This window comes from Pavona decussata, unplaced genomic scaffold, assembly GCF_977016875.1.
Source record: "Pavona decussata unplaced genomic scaffold, jaPavDecu1.1 SCAFFOLD_16, whole genome shotgun sequence".
Lineage (NCBI taxonomy): Eukaryota > Metazoa > Cnidaria > Anthozoa > Scleractinia > Agariciidae > Pavona > Pavona decussata.
In genome coordinates this window covers 3,686,695-3,703,726 of record NW_028145439.1, presented here as the reverse complement: position 1 = coordinate 3,703,726, position 17,032 = coordinate 3,686,695, and the positions used below count along the sequence as shown (strand labels likewise).

General features: G+C 38.4%; 1 protein-coding gene across 1 annotated transcript in view; it reads left to right on the top strand.

Annotated features, from left to right (window-relative positions):
* Nucleotides 1-17,032, top strand: part of LOC146487406 (uncharacterized) — a 31,106-nt gene that overhangs the window by 11,192 nt on the left and 2,882 nt on the right. Inside the window, exons 10-27 of the mRNA XM_085089050.1 lie at nucleotides 741-818; nucleotides 1,268-1,378; nucleotides 1,634-1,684; nucleotides 4,651-4,755; nucleotides 6,196-6,227; nucleotides 6,996-7,086; nucleotides 7,351-7,420; nucleotides 7,887-7,936; nucleotides 8,625-8,715; nucleotides 10,228-10,366; nucleotides 11,046-11,147; nucleotides 11,641-11,701; nucleotides 12,128-12,163; nucleotides 12,946-13,013; nucleotides 13,491-13,558; nucleotides 14,649-14,676; nucleotides 15,749-15,807; nucleotides 16,664-16,824. Of these exons, the coding sequence (XP_084945176.1) occupies nucleotides 741-818; nucleotides 1,268-1,378; nucleotides 1,634-1,684; nucleotides 4,651-4,755; nucleotides 6,196-6,227; nucleotides 6,996-7,086; nucleotides 7,351-7,420; nucleotides 7,887-7,936; nucleotides 8,625-8,715; nucleotides 10,228-10,366; nucleotides 11,046-11,147; nucleotides 11,641-11,701; nucleotides 12,128-12,163; nucleotides 12,946-13,013; nucleotides 13,491-13,558; nucleotides 14,649-14,676; nucleotides 15,749-15,807; nucleotides 16,664-16,824 (1,401 nt within the window). The remainder of the gene's footprint in view (nucleotides 1-740; nucleotides 819-1,267; nucleotides 1,379-1,633; nucleotides 1,685-4,650; nucleotides 4,756-6,195; nucleotides 6,228-6,995; nucleotides 7,087-7,350; nucleotides 7,421-7,886; nucleotides 7,937-8,624; nucleotides 8,716-10,227; nucleotides 10,367-11,045; nucleotides 11,148-11,640; nucleotides 11,702-12,127; nucleotides 12,164-12,945; nucleotides 13,014-13,490; nucleotides 13,559-14,648; nucleotides 14,677-15,748; nucleotides 15,808-16,663; nucleotides 16,825-17,032) is intronic.

The window sequence follows — 17,032 nt, the reverse complement described above, 5'->3', positions numbered from 1 at the left end:
TAGCAGCAAGCAGCAAGTTTTACTTCTGTGACCAAACATCCCATCGCTTAAATTACCTGTCTAAGATTTGCATCCCTTTCCGAGAAGTACAAAAAAAAATTCATCAATTCCCCTGGGATTTTCTGAAGAGGAAATGTTTGCTTTGGCCAATTGGTGAAAATCAAAGTAAGTGTACCTGTCTTGCCTTGTCTTTTTTTCCCAACAAAATGCATTAATGCATCCTCATAGCAATATTATCCACAAATCTACAAACTAGTTTTCCAGACCACAAAAAAGTATCAATTGTGGAAAATGAAGATTAAGTCTGGAGAAAAGTCTGGAGTTTTTTCAAATCTGCCAGCAAGTGCTTAAAAGTTTGCCAAGTGAAATCTTTATCAGTTGGTTGAATTTCATTCAAATTTCACCTTCTAAGCCAAAATGTTTAATCGCAGAATCATCAGAAATCTCTCTCTACTCCAACCCTGACATTACTATCTTGTGTGTGATTTGACTCATAACATTGAGTCTGGAAAAATAAAATAATGGTTTGAAAAAAAAAAGTGTGGGAAACAATGTAAAAAATTGCTGACTCAGAGTAAATAGTTTTTCAGAGCAAAAACATTTTGAATTTTGCATGCAAAGATGTGTTTGACCCCTGTATCCAACATAGCTGCCAATTTTTTTTTTTTTTTTTAATAATTCCCATGCTAGATTTGTTTGGGTGATAAAGAAAATAATAAATTGGAATTTCTTTATTCCAGGTAACCATTATTAAAGAGCAGCTAGGAGACAGCCAAAGAGTGTTGGAGGGGATGAGAAAAGAGATTGAGCGATCACAGGTTTGTAAACAGTGTTTATTTAATAAAAATTATTCAAATAGGTGATGGATGGTTGTTGTTTGTGGAGAGTTTATAACAGTGTTTTTGTTAGTTAAGGCACTGACATCTGGACAAGAAAAGCACAGTCATTGCAGGGGAGGCTGTCGTTTGTAAGGCCCATGTAGTTCTTTCAACAAATGTGGCCACAATTTTGCATCCCATTTATTTTTATTGGCTAAACAAAAATGCTAGAAAGCAGTTTTCATTATGAGGAATAATTTGCAAAATTTGAAAATCTTTAGCCCCTAAAAGCATACAATTATTATTACATCTAGCTTGTACTGCTCCTGGTTCAATTCAAGGGCTTAAGAAGTACTAGCTGTTTGAGTCCTGCCATTAAGGTAGAGATGTACCAAGGCAAGTCCGCAACATCTGTCTGTCGTAATTAATGTTATTGGGTTTGTTAACAGAAAAGATATGAAGAGGTCAATGAGCATCTTGAAAAGGTGTCAAAGAACAATGATGAATGTGAGGCAAGGATTAAGGAAAGAGCAGCGAAAATCTCAGAGTACGAAGATCAGGTAAGAATAATTTTATGCTGAGTGACAGGAAGGGTGGCCTTGCTAGTCACATGTCAGGATTTCATGGATCCACAGACTCAAAAGTTAGAAATGCTTTAACAGCATAGCAAACAGTGTTACGGGAAAGTACTGTGCTCAGAGCCAAACTTGAAGATTTCATTTTTTGTGTACTTAAAGCTATTGAATCGAATGGTTAAACAAGTTCCAATTTTTTGTCCAGACTGGTGCATAATTTTATGTTTCTATTCTTATAAGATTTCAGAATTGGAACAAGAAGTGGAAGCTAAGGAGCATGAAATTGGACAGGTAATGAATTCCAATAGTGATTGAGTTCAAAGGTTTTTTTAGGGACTGCCTTTATGATCTAAAATAGTGCAAGTCCCTGAGGGATTTTAAACAGAAGGAAAACAGCACTTTTCTTCTTTTGGCTCCCCCATGGCAATAACATTAACCACTCACTTTTAGCATGATTTTTTTATGTAATATATGAAACATGAGATACAGTGTTTCATCACATATATCAAACACCGAGAAGAGATTTGAAAATATGACGCGTAGCTGAGTATTTTTGACGAACTTTAAGGTTTTTGATATTGTGATGAAACAGTGTGACGAGTGTTTGATTATGATATAACTTCTCAAACAAACTGATTTTGAAGGGGAAATTAAGGATGTATAAACAAGGAGTTTTTCATCAGATATCCAAACATGTCGCGGTGCATGATTTCCTTTGTCTTCGGCTTTTGAATTATTAATGAGTGTGAGAAATTCATTTTATATTGTACTGATAATTTTGTGTGTATAAATAAATTTAATGAAAAAAAATTAAGTAATAACCGGTACGAAAATTTACACCCTGACACGGCGAGAATCCGGCCTGATTCTGACCATAAAGTCATTTTTGCGGCGTAAATTGAACGAGACAAAGCGAGACATCAGATTTGTCTCGCTGCAGCAGTAGAACGAGACATTTGTCTTGCTATGTTCAGAGCGATAATATGGCCAGAGATTAGCGTGATCGAGCGAGACTGGTTTTTCGCCGTTAACGCGGTGAACGTGACATTTGCTAGGCTGTGTTATGGCCGAGAATGAAACGATACATCAACGTGATAGTTAAAAAAATATTTACCTCCTCTGGGTTTGTAGACCATGAATTTTGCAATGCACGAATATGGGCGATAATATGGCTGGCTCTGAGCGTGTTCCAAACATGACGAGAAACCAACGTTCGTGAAGATGATCGATTCGCATATTTCGAGGATCTTTTAATACGAGTATTGATACGGCTATAAATTGTTTTTGTCGAAATACTTGACTCCGAGTGCAATTATAACCTACACGAAATAAAATACAATAACAAAAAAGGGGTAAAATCACGCGCTGCTAGCATGCTGAAATAACAAACAATTCAAGCAAAGAGATAGTTGATACCTATCGCATGACTTAAAACTCCATTTTCGTGATTGGCTGTTGTTTTGAAATCTTATCCCGTTACGTTAGCGCCGGGCAGTTCAAGTAGGAAAGCTCTGCATTCAAACGTTTGACCGTTTAGCTCCATTTTCTTCAAAATAATCTTTTTGATTGTGTTAGTTTCCGAAGATATGGATGGAATTTTGTATGCTTACGTATACTTTCACAGCGATAAAAAAGTCAGTGTACCAAATTCTCGTTGTACCCTGGCCGGTGGATGAATTGAAAGAGCTTGGTAAAACTGGCGCATTCAAGAGAAGCAAACGGCTTTCCTCGGGACTCATTTATTCTCCATGTGCGTCCCAAACGTAAGTACAATGATAAAATGATTGATATACTTTACCTGAATTTCCACTGGATGGAAAACGATCGATTCACGGCTATAAATATGTACATGCATGTGGCGTTGTTCCGATAACAATGCTGTTTTCAGCGCGCGCTTTTAACGGTTAAACTTGCCCGAACTTGTTTTAGCCAAGAATCATTTACATAAGTGCGTGCTCAAATGAAGCTCGAACGGTGTTGATAAAAAGCTGACTAACACTATAGCAGCTCTAACTTATTTCTTTGTTTTCTACGTTGTTTTTCAGAATGCGTGATGTGTTTCTGCAAACCAAAAGGACCGCCCCATAACCAAAACAAATTTAATTAACTCTTTAGGAATCAAGTTAGCTGTTCAAAACAAAAGCTTCTGGTGCAGCAAGGGAAACAGCAGGAAATAAACGGCACACCTTGAGCGACTCTTCTTTTCTTTTATAATATAAATATTTTGGAGGTAGCAGAAAAAGGTTTACGGTTAATACCCAGCAAAATACCGCCCGCTACTTGTAAACAAGGCGTTTCGCGGCTTATGTACTCGACAGATCGGAGTGAGCTAGAATGAGGTATTGTAAAATTATACTCGGTTTGTCTGTCATAATTTTAAAGTCACAATGGCACCAAGTAGGCTAAATCAATTTTGCTTTTGAATAGCCTTTCGAATAGCCGTGTATTCGTTTCAATTTCCAGTTGTATCGAAGAGTCGCAAACAGAAAACATCGCAGGTAGAGTACACCGCCTAGATCAAAAGATAAACAATTTAACTCACATATGTCACTTCACTTCGTAGTAAACATCCCACTAATTCTGATGTTTCAGTTACCTCAGGAAGTACTATTAAATGCAGAAACGTTAAATTTTGTTAAAATATATTGTAGCCGTACTTTGTAGTGATTGTGTAGATTTATAATAAACGAGTTTTTGACGCAAAGTACGACAGGTATTTAATGTGTACGTGTTATTTTTATTATCTGGTGTTGCCTTACCTACATTATAATTTAGGCCATAATACTGCCCGACTCTAGCGAGACAAATTCAAGCCATAATTTCAGCAAAACATCAGCAATACAAATGTCTCGCTCCATTCCCGTTCATTTATCGTTCAAAATGTCACGCTCTTGCAAGCCTGAATAGTGTTTGGCTTATCTCTCGCTCATCTGTCTCGGTGGATTCTCGCTCACGTATCGTTCAAAATGTCACGCTCTTGCAAGCCTGATTAGTGTTTGGCTATGTCTCGCTCATTTCTCAGGCCGGAATCTCGCTCGTGTCTCGCTCAGAATTTTCGTACGGGAATAAAAATGACCAGGTGCCCTTCAATCCTGGACAGAGAAGTTGAGAAATACTTCTAAGTTCAATCACTGAATTGGGTATTTCTAGTTGAAATATCAACCTTTATATTGTTGAATTCATACAACAGTCTTCTTTCGTCAGGCTTCTGAAGGACTTATTAATTTTCATCATACATTATATTTCTTCACTTCCAGTTGGCCAATGATCTGCAAGAAAAACAGCAAGAAATTCATGCCAGCACACAGAATGTCAAAGAACTTGGTGATAAAATACAGCAGGGAGATGAGGAGATTGAAAAGGTACATACTACATAGAAAGCTTGTGTCAAAATTTATTTCATTAATAGTTCCGTTTGTTAACAGTGGGTTAGTTAGCACTTAATCTGTTCTTAACATGACATTATCTGGTCCAAGTTTGTCTGTTTATGTGTATGTTTTTACATCAGTTTGTCGGTATGCATGAATTCCTGTTTGTAAGCTGCTGTACAGCTGTTAAGATGTAGATGTATTCACTATGATTAACAACTTAAGCTGAACTTCTTTTCAACAGTAGATGATTGATAACATGTAATTATTGAGTAGATGTAAAGAGGTGTTTAGTTTGAAAACAGAGCAAAGGAAACAGAAAAAATAAAGCAAAACAAAAACTTTAAATCGACTTCTTAAACCTCTTAAGCTCCAATGTCAACATGTGTATTTCCTCCACTGTTGTCTATAAAATTTCTTGCGACACAAATTGAGAGAATTTGTGTAACAATATTGTAAAGATGTATCATCTTATCTTAGATGAGCCAAGCTTCCTGTTTAACTCGTGAATGCGCGTAGCGCAATGATTGAGTTATAGCGATAGCTGACTGTTGACTTGGTTGGTTGGTTGGTCCGTTCTGTCGTTAACTTTCGGGTGTGCGCAGTGAATGAGTTTTAAATTCAATTAGTGGAAAAAACACGCGAACATTTTTTGTTCACGGCGCATCAGGAAATTCTTATTCAATATGTAGAGAATAATTTGATGATCATGTACTGCAAGAATGGAGATTTTTCGTTCAATCTGAGCAAAGTTATAAGTTTTTTCAGTTTTTCAGAAAGTCCGGAGTTGAAACTCAATTAGTGAAAAAAAAAAAAATTTCACGCATTTATGTCGAGCATGAAACGTAATGCGATACTTTGTTGAACAGATTTCCTTTTGTGAGATCGGCTTGAAAAACACAAATCTACCAGGAAGTTAAAAAAAGTATGCCCTACAGTAATTTTGTAATTTTAATTCCCAAAAAAACTTCACTTGTCCATCAGGCAAGTGATGGTCAGAATCCACTAGTCCGATCGCAAAATCCAGTAGCCCCAGACTATCGGACACGAATTTCCATGACGTAGCTGCACATGGTGTGCCTCTATGAACTTTGAATAAAAACAAACACGTGACTTTTTTTAATTCAAAGTTCATAGAGGCACACCATGTGCAGCTACGTCATGGAAATAAAATGGGAATAAAAGAAACACGTGATTTTTTTTAATTGGCGCATCAGAATAGTCGGCTTATTCAATCTGTAGAGAATAATTTGACAATCATTTTTATAGTACAAGAATTGTTATTTTCCGTTACATAATCGGGCAAAGATATAATTTCTTTTAGCTTTCAAGGAAGTTTCCGTAGCCGTCTAAATTTCAATTACTGATGTGTCATCTGCATTCACGAGTTGGCTCACAGGAGCCTTTGATCATGTTTGCTCTTTCTTTTAACAGCTTCAAGGCTTGCTTCAAGAGGCCAACGAAAGGTAAGATTTGGTTAAGTTGAAAGCCATCTGCAGCATCATGGTTATGTTTACACTATCTCAAAGGCATGTACTGCTGAGTAACTTCATTTGGATGATCATGCCTTAGGAGTAACTTTTTAATGTTTTATTTTTATTATTTTTACTTTATTTATTTATTTATTTATTTATTTATTTACTTATTTACGAACAAGAAGTGATTTAGAAAAGCATTTAACTATAAAAAAATTGCAATAAAATATTTCTAAAATCATTTTAAGATTAAAAAATTGCTGAAAAATGACGACGTTTCGATGTTAGCTAAATGTCATTATCAAGTCAAAATATGTTTGTAAATTACAGTCTATAGATACTAAAAGAATAATACCTGATTAAAAGTTGTAACCTGAGAAAAAAATATATTAAACTAAAAGTTTCGCACGTATGGAGTCCGTCTGGATATTTAAATTGGGCTTGAGATTCTTGATTTATTGATTTTTACTCAAGTTAAATGTGGTTTATTCCACATTCCCTCTAGACCTCTTTCCAGTAAAATGTGTTAGGGAAATTTGGAAAAATAATCCTTACAATCAAACTGTGCTATCCCATCAAAAGGGTGCAGGAAATACAATGTTATTATGTACATGTACCATTGCCACTTCATGCTACAGACACCGTTTTAATCTCTGGCAATTGTGGGATTTTTTCTTCATAGAGACTTTACCTCACCATTAACTAATACATAACTTTAACTCTTTAGTGTAGTACAAAACATATTTTTTAATATTACAGGAAGCAGAGTTTGCAAGTGGAATTTGATGACCAGCTGCTTCGCATGACAGAACTTCAACAGCAGTACAATTTCAAGTGTGATGAAGTCGAGGTACAGAGTCCTTTCATTTGCATAGGTAGAAGACTATAGTGGTTACTCATTATTGGAATTCCTAAAGGTTCTACGGAAGATTTGCAAAAGGTTTCTAGTAAGGATCTTCAGCGGCTTTTTCAAAGGTTTTCAATCAGATGTTAAAGAAATTCTAAAGCATTTAAAAATGTGTTTTCAAACAGTTATTGTTGCTGAAGGTTTTAAAACTATCCAAAATCAGTGAATAAAGAATGTTAACTTCATAGGTCAATCTTGTGTTTTCAGGTGCTCCAGGACTGTTTGAAACAGATCAAAGGAAACTCGTCAACAACGGATGAGGAGAAGGAAGACACTGGTAAGTGTATTATTTTGACAAACTGCACTGCAAATGACAAACTGTACTGGTTTTTTTGGCCCTGAAAAGGGTCAGAATGATGCAAACGTTTAAATGACAAAAGCGATTTGCACTGCACTCTCAAAGAAGCAAGACTTGAGCAGACTCATTTTCAAAAATTCCAGATAGATAATCAAATTTATTTAATGGTTTGCTTAAAGGTACAAATGTTCTTACAGAGGGGCAAACAGTAGCTTATTTACCATACTGTGTATTAGACAACTAAACTTTTAAAGCAGTGGCCCGGGTGGTGAGCAGTATTAAAAAAACAGGAGGTACAATAATATTTGACTCTCTTGATGGACAGATCTTTTCACCACTATTTTTGTGTCGCAGTACAATAATTTGGAATGTGGAATTGACCAGATAACATCTGGTCAGTTATTGTACCTGTGTATTTACTGCTTTCGTCTCTCTTTTTTGCTAGATCCAGTTGAAATGGAGAAGAGATTGGAGGATATGATGGATGTTGCTAAGGTATGAAAAAAAAAGTTTTCTTTTTTTAATTTTAATTTTATGTACAATGTACTGCTATGTGTTGCAGGGTTCCCTTAGATGTGCACACATTTGCACAGCTTGAATACTTGTGTGGCTCATTGATGCAAAAAAAATTATCCTTGGCTTAACTGTCTAAACTGCTGACTAACTGACTTTAGGACTGTCTGACATGACTGAATTACTGACTGAACTGACTGACTGACCTGACTGAAGCTGTCTGAATTGACAGACTGATGACTGACTGACTGACTGACTGTCTGATTTGACTCACCCTCTGACTGGCTGCCTGACTGTCTAAACTGCTGACCTACTGACTGACTGACTGACTGACTGACTGACTGACTGACTGACTGACTGACTGACTCTGTCTTAATTGACAGACTGATGACTGACTGGATTGGCTGACTGATTGACACTATTTGAATTGACAGACTGAGGACTCACTGGATTGGCTGACTGACTGACACTATCTGAATTGACTGACTTACTGACTGACTGACTGACTGACTGACTGACTGACTGACTGACTGACAGATTGACTGACTGACTGACTGACTGACTGGCTGACCTGACTGAACTGACTGACTGACTGACTGACTGACTGACTGACTGACAAATGGACTGACTGTCTGGCCTGAATTAAGAATTTTTTTTTGTGATTTTGCAGGCCAAGGCAGAAGCCAAGAAAGCCCTTGAAGACCGAGATGCCATGGCGGCTGATTTGCAGGAATTTAGAAGGACAAGCAAAGAGTTGAAAGGTATTATTTTTAAGGTGGCTTACTACAGTATTTTTGACAAAATAAATATCGCGCGCGCGCGTACTGTCACGTAAGCCCCGCGCGAGGTAGAAATCATGTGAGCTTTCAAGGTAAACCCCAAAACAAACAAGGCAGCCGCGAAAGAAATTTTTCAGTTCGATTTGCCCTTTAGTAAATTGCTTGTGAACGGTTGTTCCCCCGGCCGAAGAGTCATAACTGGGCTTCCCTTTAACAGATGTTGGAGTCTAGGCTTTCGAAAAAGATTGTTTTGCCCCGTGAACGAAGTTCATCGTGCTAGTGCAGTGCTCCACATAATTATAAACAAAACGATTCCTGAGAAACGTTAAATGAATTGACCATAAAATGTAAGGTAGCAGCTGTTTAAATCGCTTGCTGGGCTCCATAAAACAAACTCAAAGTCAGCTCTCGCAAAGTTCACTTGCTTGGTTTCACATGAGTTCGCAGAATGATCATTCTCGTCCCCTGAAGAGCTCGCGGTGATTTCACTGCTGTTGCGCATGCGGGTTTTCCCCGAAATGGGCGCATGCGCGATACAACTTTCATTGAGGTCGCAAAAAGGGACTTTTAGGCACCAAATTCTCAAAAAGTAGTCGTACAACCCATGCCAAAATTTTGAGAACTGGCAAAACTCACCAAGTATTAACCTCAGGCAGTTTTTGTAGCAATCTGTAAGACAGATTTTTATTAATTTAAAATATGGCTAAATTACGGCATTTTCCTCTGTGGTGAAAATTCTATCTTATGGATTTTTGTTTTCTATTGCAGAGATGTTTATTTTTATGGCTACTCTTGAAATCCTGAAATTTTGAGCTAGTGTCGTACGGCTAGTTTTGGAGGTGGAAATGCCCAAAACATCTAGTTTCCAGTCCTTCTCCGAGAAATCGGCATGCTATTTTTGTTGTTTTAGAGCTTGTCAAAATCGTTTTAAGATGAAAATCATCTTTTCTCACTGTTGTAGTAACAAAATAACACGAAAAAAAGTTCCTCCTTGCTGTTTTCTTCGCAATGGAATGATATCTTACTTTATCTACTGAAAACTGTAGTAAGCCACCTTAAGCCTGCAGTATAAAAACATTGCTAGTCCACTTTGTGTGCGCTACAGCTCATTTTACTTGATTCAAGACAATAATTTCCTTTCATTGATAAAGTAAATTTGGCAAACCCCTTGTTGGCACATGCAAGCTGGGATGTGTCCACATATTTGCCAGATTCCCTCTGCGAGAGTGAGAACGGAGCTGCTTTCTATTATCAGACGCTTTTAACAACAACCCTTTTAGGTCGGCAAATTAGCGATTAAATGGGACCTTATGAAACAAGTAAGTGTGGCTGTGGCAAGACCCCACTTGGCCTTGAGCTTCGTAAATGAGCTTTGTAAATGGAACAAACCTGCGCATGGTCTGTTTAGAAGAGCTTACAGTCTGTGAGTTGCTTCTTACAACTAGTATTAATTTTTCTGCAACTAAAATATATCATCTATTTTAATAATTGCAGACAAAGTGGAAGAACTAGAAGAGAAGTTGGTCCATCTTCAAGCTAGTGCTGACCAAGCTGCACTGATCAAGCGTGAGAAAGAAATTGAGCTTGAGACCTTACAGCGTTATTTCAAATCCACTGAAGTCGACTTGCACAGGCAAGTGGTCATACAAACAGTGTTGTTAACACTGCATAAAAAACTACTGAGATGCTTTCATTTGAATGGGTCCCCTCTTTAATACTTTATCTACAGACTCGATAAGTGGGGGGCGACGTGGTCAAGTTGTTGGAGGGGCAGATTCCTTATCTATCAGCCCCAGGTTTGAGTCCTTTCTCTGACCATTTACTGGATTTGTTTCATGGTAGTCCCCTGTTCAAATACTCGGCCACGCTTTGTAAATAGCCATCTAGTAAGCCTCCCTGCCAGTTGGGATTTTGATAGAGTTTCTGTTCTGTTTAAACTATTTGTTTGATTACACGGCCCCACAAGCTTCTAGGTTTAAATCTAACCGTGAATTAATTAATTTGCTAAAAAAAAAAAAGTGAGAACCTTCTTGTGCATCATAGACAAAGAAAATATTTGAGTGAAGTTGAACCTAACACCTTCCATTCGCCAGCTGAATGCTCTACCTTTGCACACATTTTATCGCTACTGATATGCTCAGGGAACCTTTCCACTGCTTTCACTTGAATGGTGACACTTTTAAGGATTACATTCAAGCACCTCTTTAACGCTGGTTTTGTGCCCTGTATTTAGACTAAAAAGAAACATTTTGTTATATGGGTACATGGCTGTAAGCGTGATTTACTCAGGTTTCATATCTCTTTGATATTAGGAAATTGACAGCTGAAGAATCTGCTCGTATTAACACCCAGAATCAGCTTCAGTCAGAACAAGCTAAAGCCTCCACTGCCGTTGTAGATGCAGACAAATACAGGTATTTTGTTATTTTTTTATTTGTAACCTCTTATATCAAAGAACAAATTCTCCTGTCTTGTCCCCATACATTTTTTGTAAGTTACTTGTAAAATACTGGAGAGAAATTATAAAAATATCAAGAAAATTCATCTTGGGCACATGATCATATCCTTAATTCTCATGACCTCAGGGGTTGAATAAGTTTTAAGAATGCACAGTTGCGTACCCCCTACCAGGAAATGTTAAGTCTACAAGATCCTGGAGACTAGTTTATTGTAAACAAACATGTTCGCAATTTGGCAAAAGCTTGGGAAAGTCTTCTCTTTGATTTCAAAAGGAAGAACTGAACAAACTAGGTGGCAGAGAACAAAAGCTGCATTTTGCAATCAAGGAAAAGGACCACAGAAGATGATTTGAGTTTAAGTGAAAGTGCTAAAGTGAACCCATGAATTTGTGCTAGCTGAACAACATTCATTGGTACGCTATTTATTCTCTCCTTGTTCTGTTTTTAGGCAACTCTATCTGGAGATCAAACAACAAATTGAGGAAATTGACCAAACATCAAAGGAACAGGTGAGAAGATTCTTTTATTTCTTATGTAGACTGCACAGTCCCCTATTTTTCCGTGGGATTTTCGAGACTTGTATGCTTCGATGGAGCTGCCGCCATCTTGGTTTGTAACGGCAAGCGCAACCTGGGGAGTGTCTAAACTACTGAGGGGGCCCCTAGTCAGGGTACATTGAGACAGAAAGGTGAAGGGCCTCAGAGTCTTTAAAATACATGCAGTAGTACAATCCACCTGGATACACAGTTACCCCCCTCCCTTCCCCTACCCCGCCTTCCCATCTCCGGATTGAGGGCCCGTTTTTGGAGTATTTCTTTGTTGTGTGTGACAAATTTAAAAATGTCCAACACAACTTTAGTCCCAGATTTAAAAGTTATGTGATTTAATTAGTGTTTGTTATATTTAACATTGAAAACTCGCATCTCTCTTCTTAGTTGTCCAACATGGAGGCCAAAGCTCATCAGAACTGGGTAAGTATTTTACACGTTAACCTTCAGGTCCTCAGTTCCTAGAAAAGAGATTAAACTACAGCGGTTCCGTTAAGATTTTGAACAGTTGGACAAGAGGTTATTGCACCTGGAAAGGATAGTTAACTTGAATTGGATATGTCCTTTTGTTGAAAACATTGGTTGAGATGTTAAAAGCAGCTGGGCAAAGTTCTGTTCATAACTGTAAATTTGCCCAGTGGCTGGCGCCTAATGAAATCGAATCCCCTGAAACTATCCCGTAATTAGCAGTTATTCCAAGGTTAAAGGAGGAAAAAAGGGTTCCCGAAAATTTGGGGGGGGGGGGGGGGGATGTGTCTTTTGCGAGGCCTGCAATTTTTTTACATTCTGTTTCAAAGAACCGCGTCAAAATTTCTATTAATCAAAACCTTGACATTGTAGCTTAGAACCAAATTTAAATTGATTGAACAGAAGAAGAACTATAGATGTTATTATTTTGTTAGTAATATTTGTTGCAAGCAGACGAAGGAATAGTTAATCTGTTTGAAGTTTGATGCGTAAATGAGCCAATTTTATCTAGGAATTCACCTGTTCGTTTCTTATTTAAGTCATTAAGGCAGGTGAAAACATGGGAATGCAATGCTTGCAACTTACATCATTCATTCGTTCGTTCGTTCTTTAGTTCGTTCACTTGCTCGCTCGTTGTTGGCTTGTTGGTTATTTAGTCCGTCCGTCCGTCCGTCCGTCCGTTCGTTCGTTCGTTTGTTCATTCATTTGTTATGGTATTGCCTTTTATTTGATTTTAGCTGGATTATCGAGCAGCTGTTAAGGAAAGGGATGCTTTTAAGGAAGAAAACGATCTCCTAAGAAGAAAGTAAGTGCAAATTTATGTTCTGTTGGTCACGGCAGGTAAAGTCATCGTACACATTGTTATGTTATGTTTTTGAGTCGGCTAGCGCTGAATATCCCACTCATGCAAAATCAAGTCTTTTGGGGGCTGTTTCATGGTATATCACCCTCATCCGGTGTGTATTTCACACTCAGAAACTTAATTGCGTTCGACGTAGAAATAACGCCCTCCTAGATTGGAGTGGAGATTGTATGGGACAACTAATGTTGATTGCCGTGAATGAATGGACCTTGGGACGCGTATCTGGCATCCCCCGCAGATTTTGCAGGGATGGATGACATCATCACCGACTTGGCAAAGGAGAGAAAGCCTGGAATCGAGACCATCGAACGCACTCCCTAATCTTTGATTATTACTAGTATTATGTCATAATTAGAAGAATAATGAACTGTTAAGTGGCATGTTCATGTGTGCAAAGCTTAATGTGTGGCTGCTATCTAGGCTGTATGATATGGAAGTTCGAGGAAGCCGACCAAGTTCATCTGCAAGCAGCAGCCACATGAATCATGGTAAGTCTTAAAGTGTTTTGTTTTTCCCTGCCAAGTGTCTCAGTTGAATAAGGCAAAATGCAAAAAAAAAAAAAAAGAAAAAAGAAAAAAAAAGGGAATTGGCAGATGCTGAAGATAGATCATGACGCAAAACATTTAAAATAGAAAGAAAGACAGAAAGACACAGACAGACAAACAAACACAGTCAGATTGAACTGAGACCTTCAGAATGATAGACAGACACATAGACAGACAGACAGACAGACAGACAGACAGACAGATCGACAGACAGAATGAAAGACCTTCAGGCCCCGGTTGTTCAAAGAGTGGATCTTCTTCTTTTTCTTCCAAGAAACCCCACCTCCTTCAAAAATTAAGATTCTTGTGAGGGGTCGTCGTCGGGATACCTCTATCCAGTGGATAAATCGCTACCCAGAGGATAAAATGTACTCCAACAAATACATTTCATCCGTTGGGTAGTGACTTATCTGCTGGATAAGTTATCCGCTCTTTGAACAACTGGGGCCAGAACGATTGACAGACAGACAGACTGATGGACAGGCACAGAAAGATAGACAGAAAGGTAAACAGACAGACAGAGAGAAAGAAAGAGCTTTCATAGACTCAAAAGTTAGAAGCACCTTGTACAGCATAGAAAACAGTGCTTCAGCAACATACTACTACTCAGTAGCTTTGATTTGAATGGGCACACTTGAGGATTTTACTCAAAGACTGAAATGTTATGATGCTGTTTATTATACCATAAATTATGAAAGTACAGTTCACGAGCTTTCATTTTCAGTGTCAGTTTAGAATTTTACTCTCACACTCAAGATTTGGAACCATCTTGCGCATATCCTATGCACAGCCGACCGCTGTCCTCCAAAAATTGGAGAAGAACGTCTGTATTTTTCTTTTCCTCCTCCGAGGTCCTTCGTGTGAGGCAAAGCGTCTTTGTCTGAAGAAACAATGGAGAACATCTCAACACCATGACTCGCTCAAACAAACAGCCTTCTAATGTTTTATTTCTTCATTGAACAACTACACGTATGCAGTAACTATTGAATTCATTGTGAGAGTAACCACTTTTCTTATTTCTTTCTTTTTTTAGTTGACGGCCGCGACTCCCCACGCCACAGGTAAGCTTTATATTTTTTTTAAGACGAACTTCTGTTTTCCTTAGAAAGTACTGTTTAATAGGGGTGCTTACCATTTACATGGAAAACCCGGAAATTCCAGTTGGAAAATCAAATGGTACGCATCATTCCATTTGGAGTACTGCTGAAATTATGGGCTTCTGGTCAAAGTCATGCATTTTTATTACTCCTTTTGGGATTTGCAGCTGATGTTCATACATTTTGCATGTCATCCATCTTCTGTTAAGACAAGCTAAATCATTTTGTATTTATGCCGAAAATTTTCATCCGGGCCTTTGCTACTTTGACCACCACACACATTTTATATGTATTTATTTTTATCTTGTAATCATCTGTTGTAATACTTTTCTTTCTATGTTAATTTTGTGTAAATTAAAATAGTGTGAAACCATGAACCATGAACCATGCGTTAATGGTAAGCACCCTAGCTTTCGTTTAAGTGGACACACTTTCATCCACACACTTGAAAGGTGGGACCACCTAGTACAGCATAATAAACAGCACCACAGGAAAGTACTGCTCAGTACCCTTCATTTGAATGGTCACACTTCAGGATTTCATCCACAGACTCAAAATTTAGAACCACCTTTTACAGCGTAATAAACGTCACCACAGGAAAGTGCTGCTCAGTAGCTTTCATTTGAATGGTCACGCTTCAGGATTTCATCCACAGACTCAAAATTTAGAACCACCTTTTACAGCGTAATAAACGTCACCACAGGAAAGTACTGCTCAGTAGCTTTCATTTGAATGGTCGCACTTCAGGATTTCATCCACAGACACGAAACTTAGCTCCACCTTGTACAGCATAATAAACAGCAGCACAGGAAAGTATTGCCCAGTAGCTTTTATCCAATAGTGATTTCTTATTGTCATTTGCTCGGTCACACCAGATAACGACACGTCGGGAAAATATTAAACAACAGTTTTCAGTTGAACAATCACCTCGTACTTGTTATAACGATTTGACTGACAGGAACACTCGGATTTCCTTTTTTCCGAGTATGCCTGTGTCACTTTGAATAATACATGATTCTCACGATTTGATCCACAGTCCACACATGTCTGGTCCGCCAGGGCAGGGTAGTCCTGTGCCATTTGCACCAATGATGGGTAAGTCTGTAAAATATACAATACCACCAGAAAGTACTCTCAAAATGAGCTTTCAGTTGGATGGGCGATGGGCACTCGTCTGCAATTCATCCATAGACTTGGTATATTTACAGGGTTTTGTGTACGCGAAATAACAAACAAATCGAAAATAACAACTTGATTCTCCTTCTTCTTTCCATATACCTGTCTCCTTCTATACCAATGCTTATTCTACCCCTGAGGTCATGCGAATTAAGGATATGATCACCCAACGTGAATTTTCTTCGTTTTAATAACTTCATTCCTGTACTTTTATAAGAAAGAGTATGGGGACATGACAGGAGAATTTGGTTTTTGATATTAAGGGTGAAAGGGTTAAATAAACACTATATCATCACTTCACGCAGCATACATAAAATGAGAGTAGTATATATCAGCACCAATTGGTGTTTGGTTTCCAGGTGTCAAGCCCGAGTGTCTACACTAAGGTTATGTCTACACTATACCGGATAGCTCTTGTGCCGACACCAAAACCATATCGGTTGGGGCTTTCGCTCACACACAAAACGCCGATTTCGTATCGAGTTTTGTGCCGGAGCGATGCTGCGCTACTTCGGTCTTGAAAGTGAATCGTCACATATCGGATAGGTTTTTGTGACACTTTCTTGAGTAGTGTGAACAGAGAATCGAACTGAAACGGACTTCAGCAACGAGGAACGAGGATTGGATTTTAGTGGAAAGATGGCGGCGGTTTTGGGCCGCTTCTGTTCACACCAGGCCGGGGTATTTTTCAGAACGGCATAAAATGCTATCCAGCACAGTGTAGACATATCCTAATGGTTGTTGATTTTTTCTTTCTTTTTTTAAATGTTTTTAGGCCCACCACCTCCGCCCCCACCATCTATGTTTCCTGGACAACGAAGACACCCCGCTGAAATGCTGATGACCCCTCCTCCTCCTCGCGCTCCTTTCCCTCCGCCGGGTCATGCTGCTACTCCTCCTCCTCCTCCTCCTCCTCCAGCTACGTCAACTCCTCAGGTGTGTTTAGAAGTACTTGCCTGTTTCGTCTCTCTTCTCAACTAGGTGCTGGTAATGAATAAAGGTCGTTGGTACCTGACAGTCAAATATTGAACGTAGCGGTACTTAACTGAAATGTTATTACCGTTCGTCTTTTTGGATTCTTTACCTCTGCGGTGATTTGTATATGTAATCAAATGGTGACGAGTGAAATTAGGAAATAATTCGC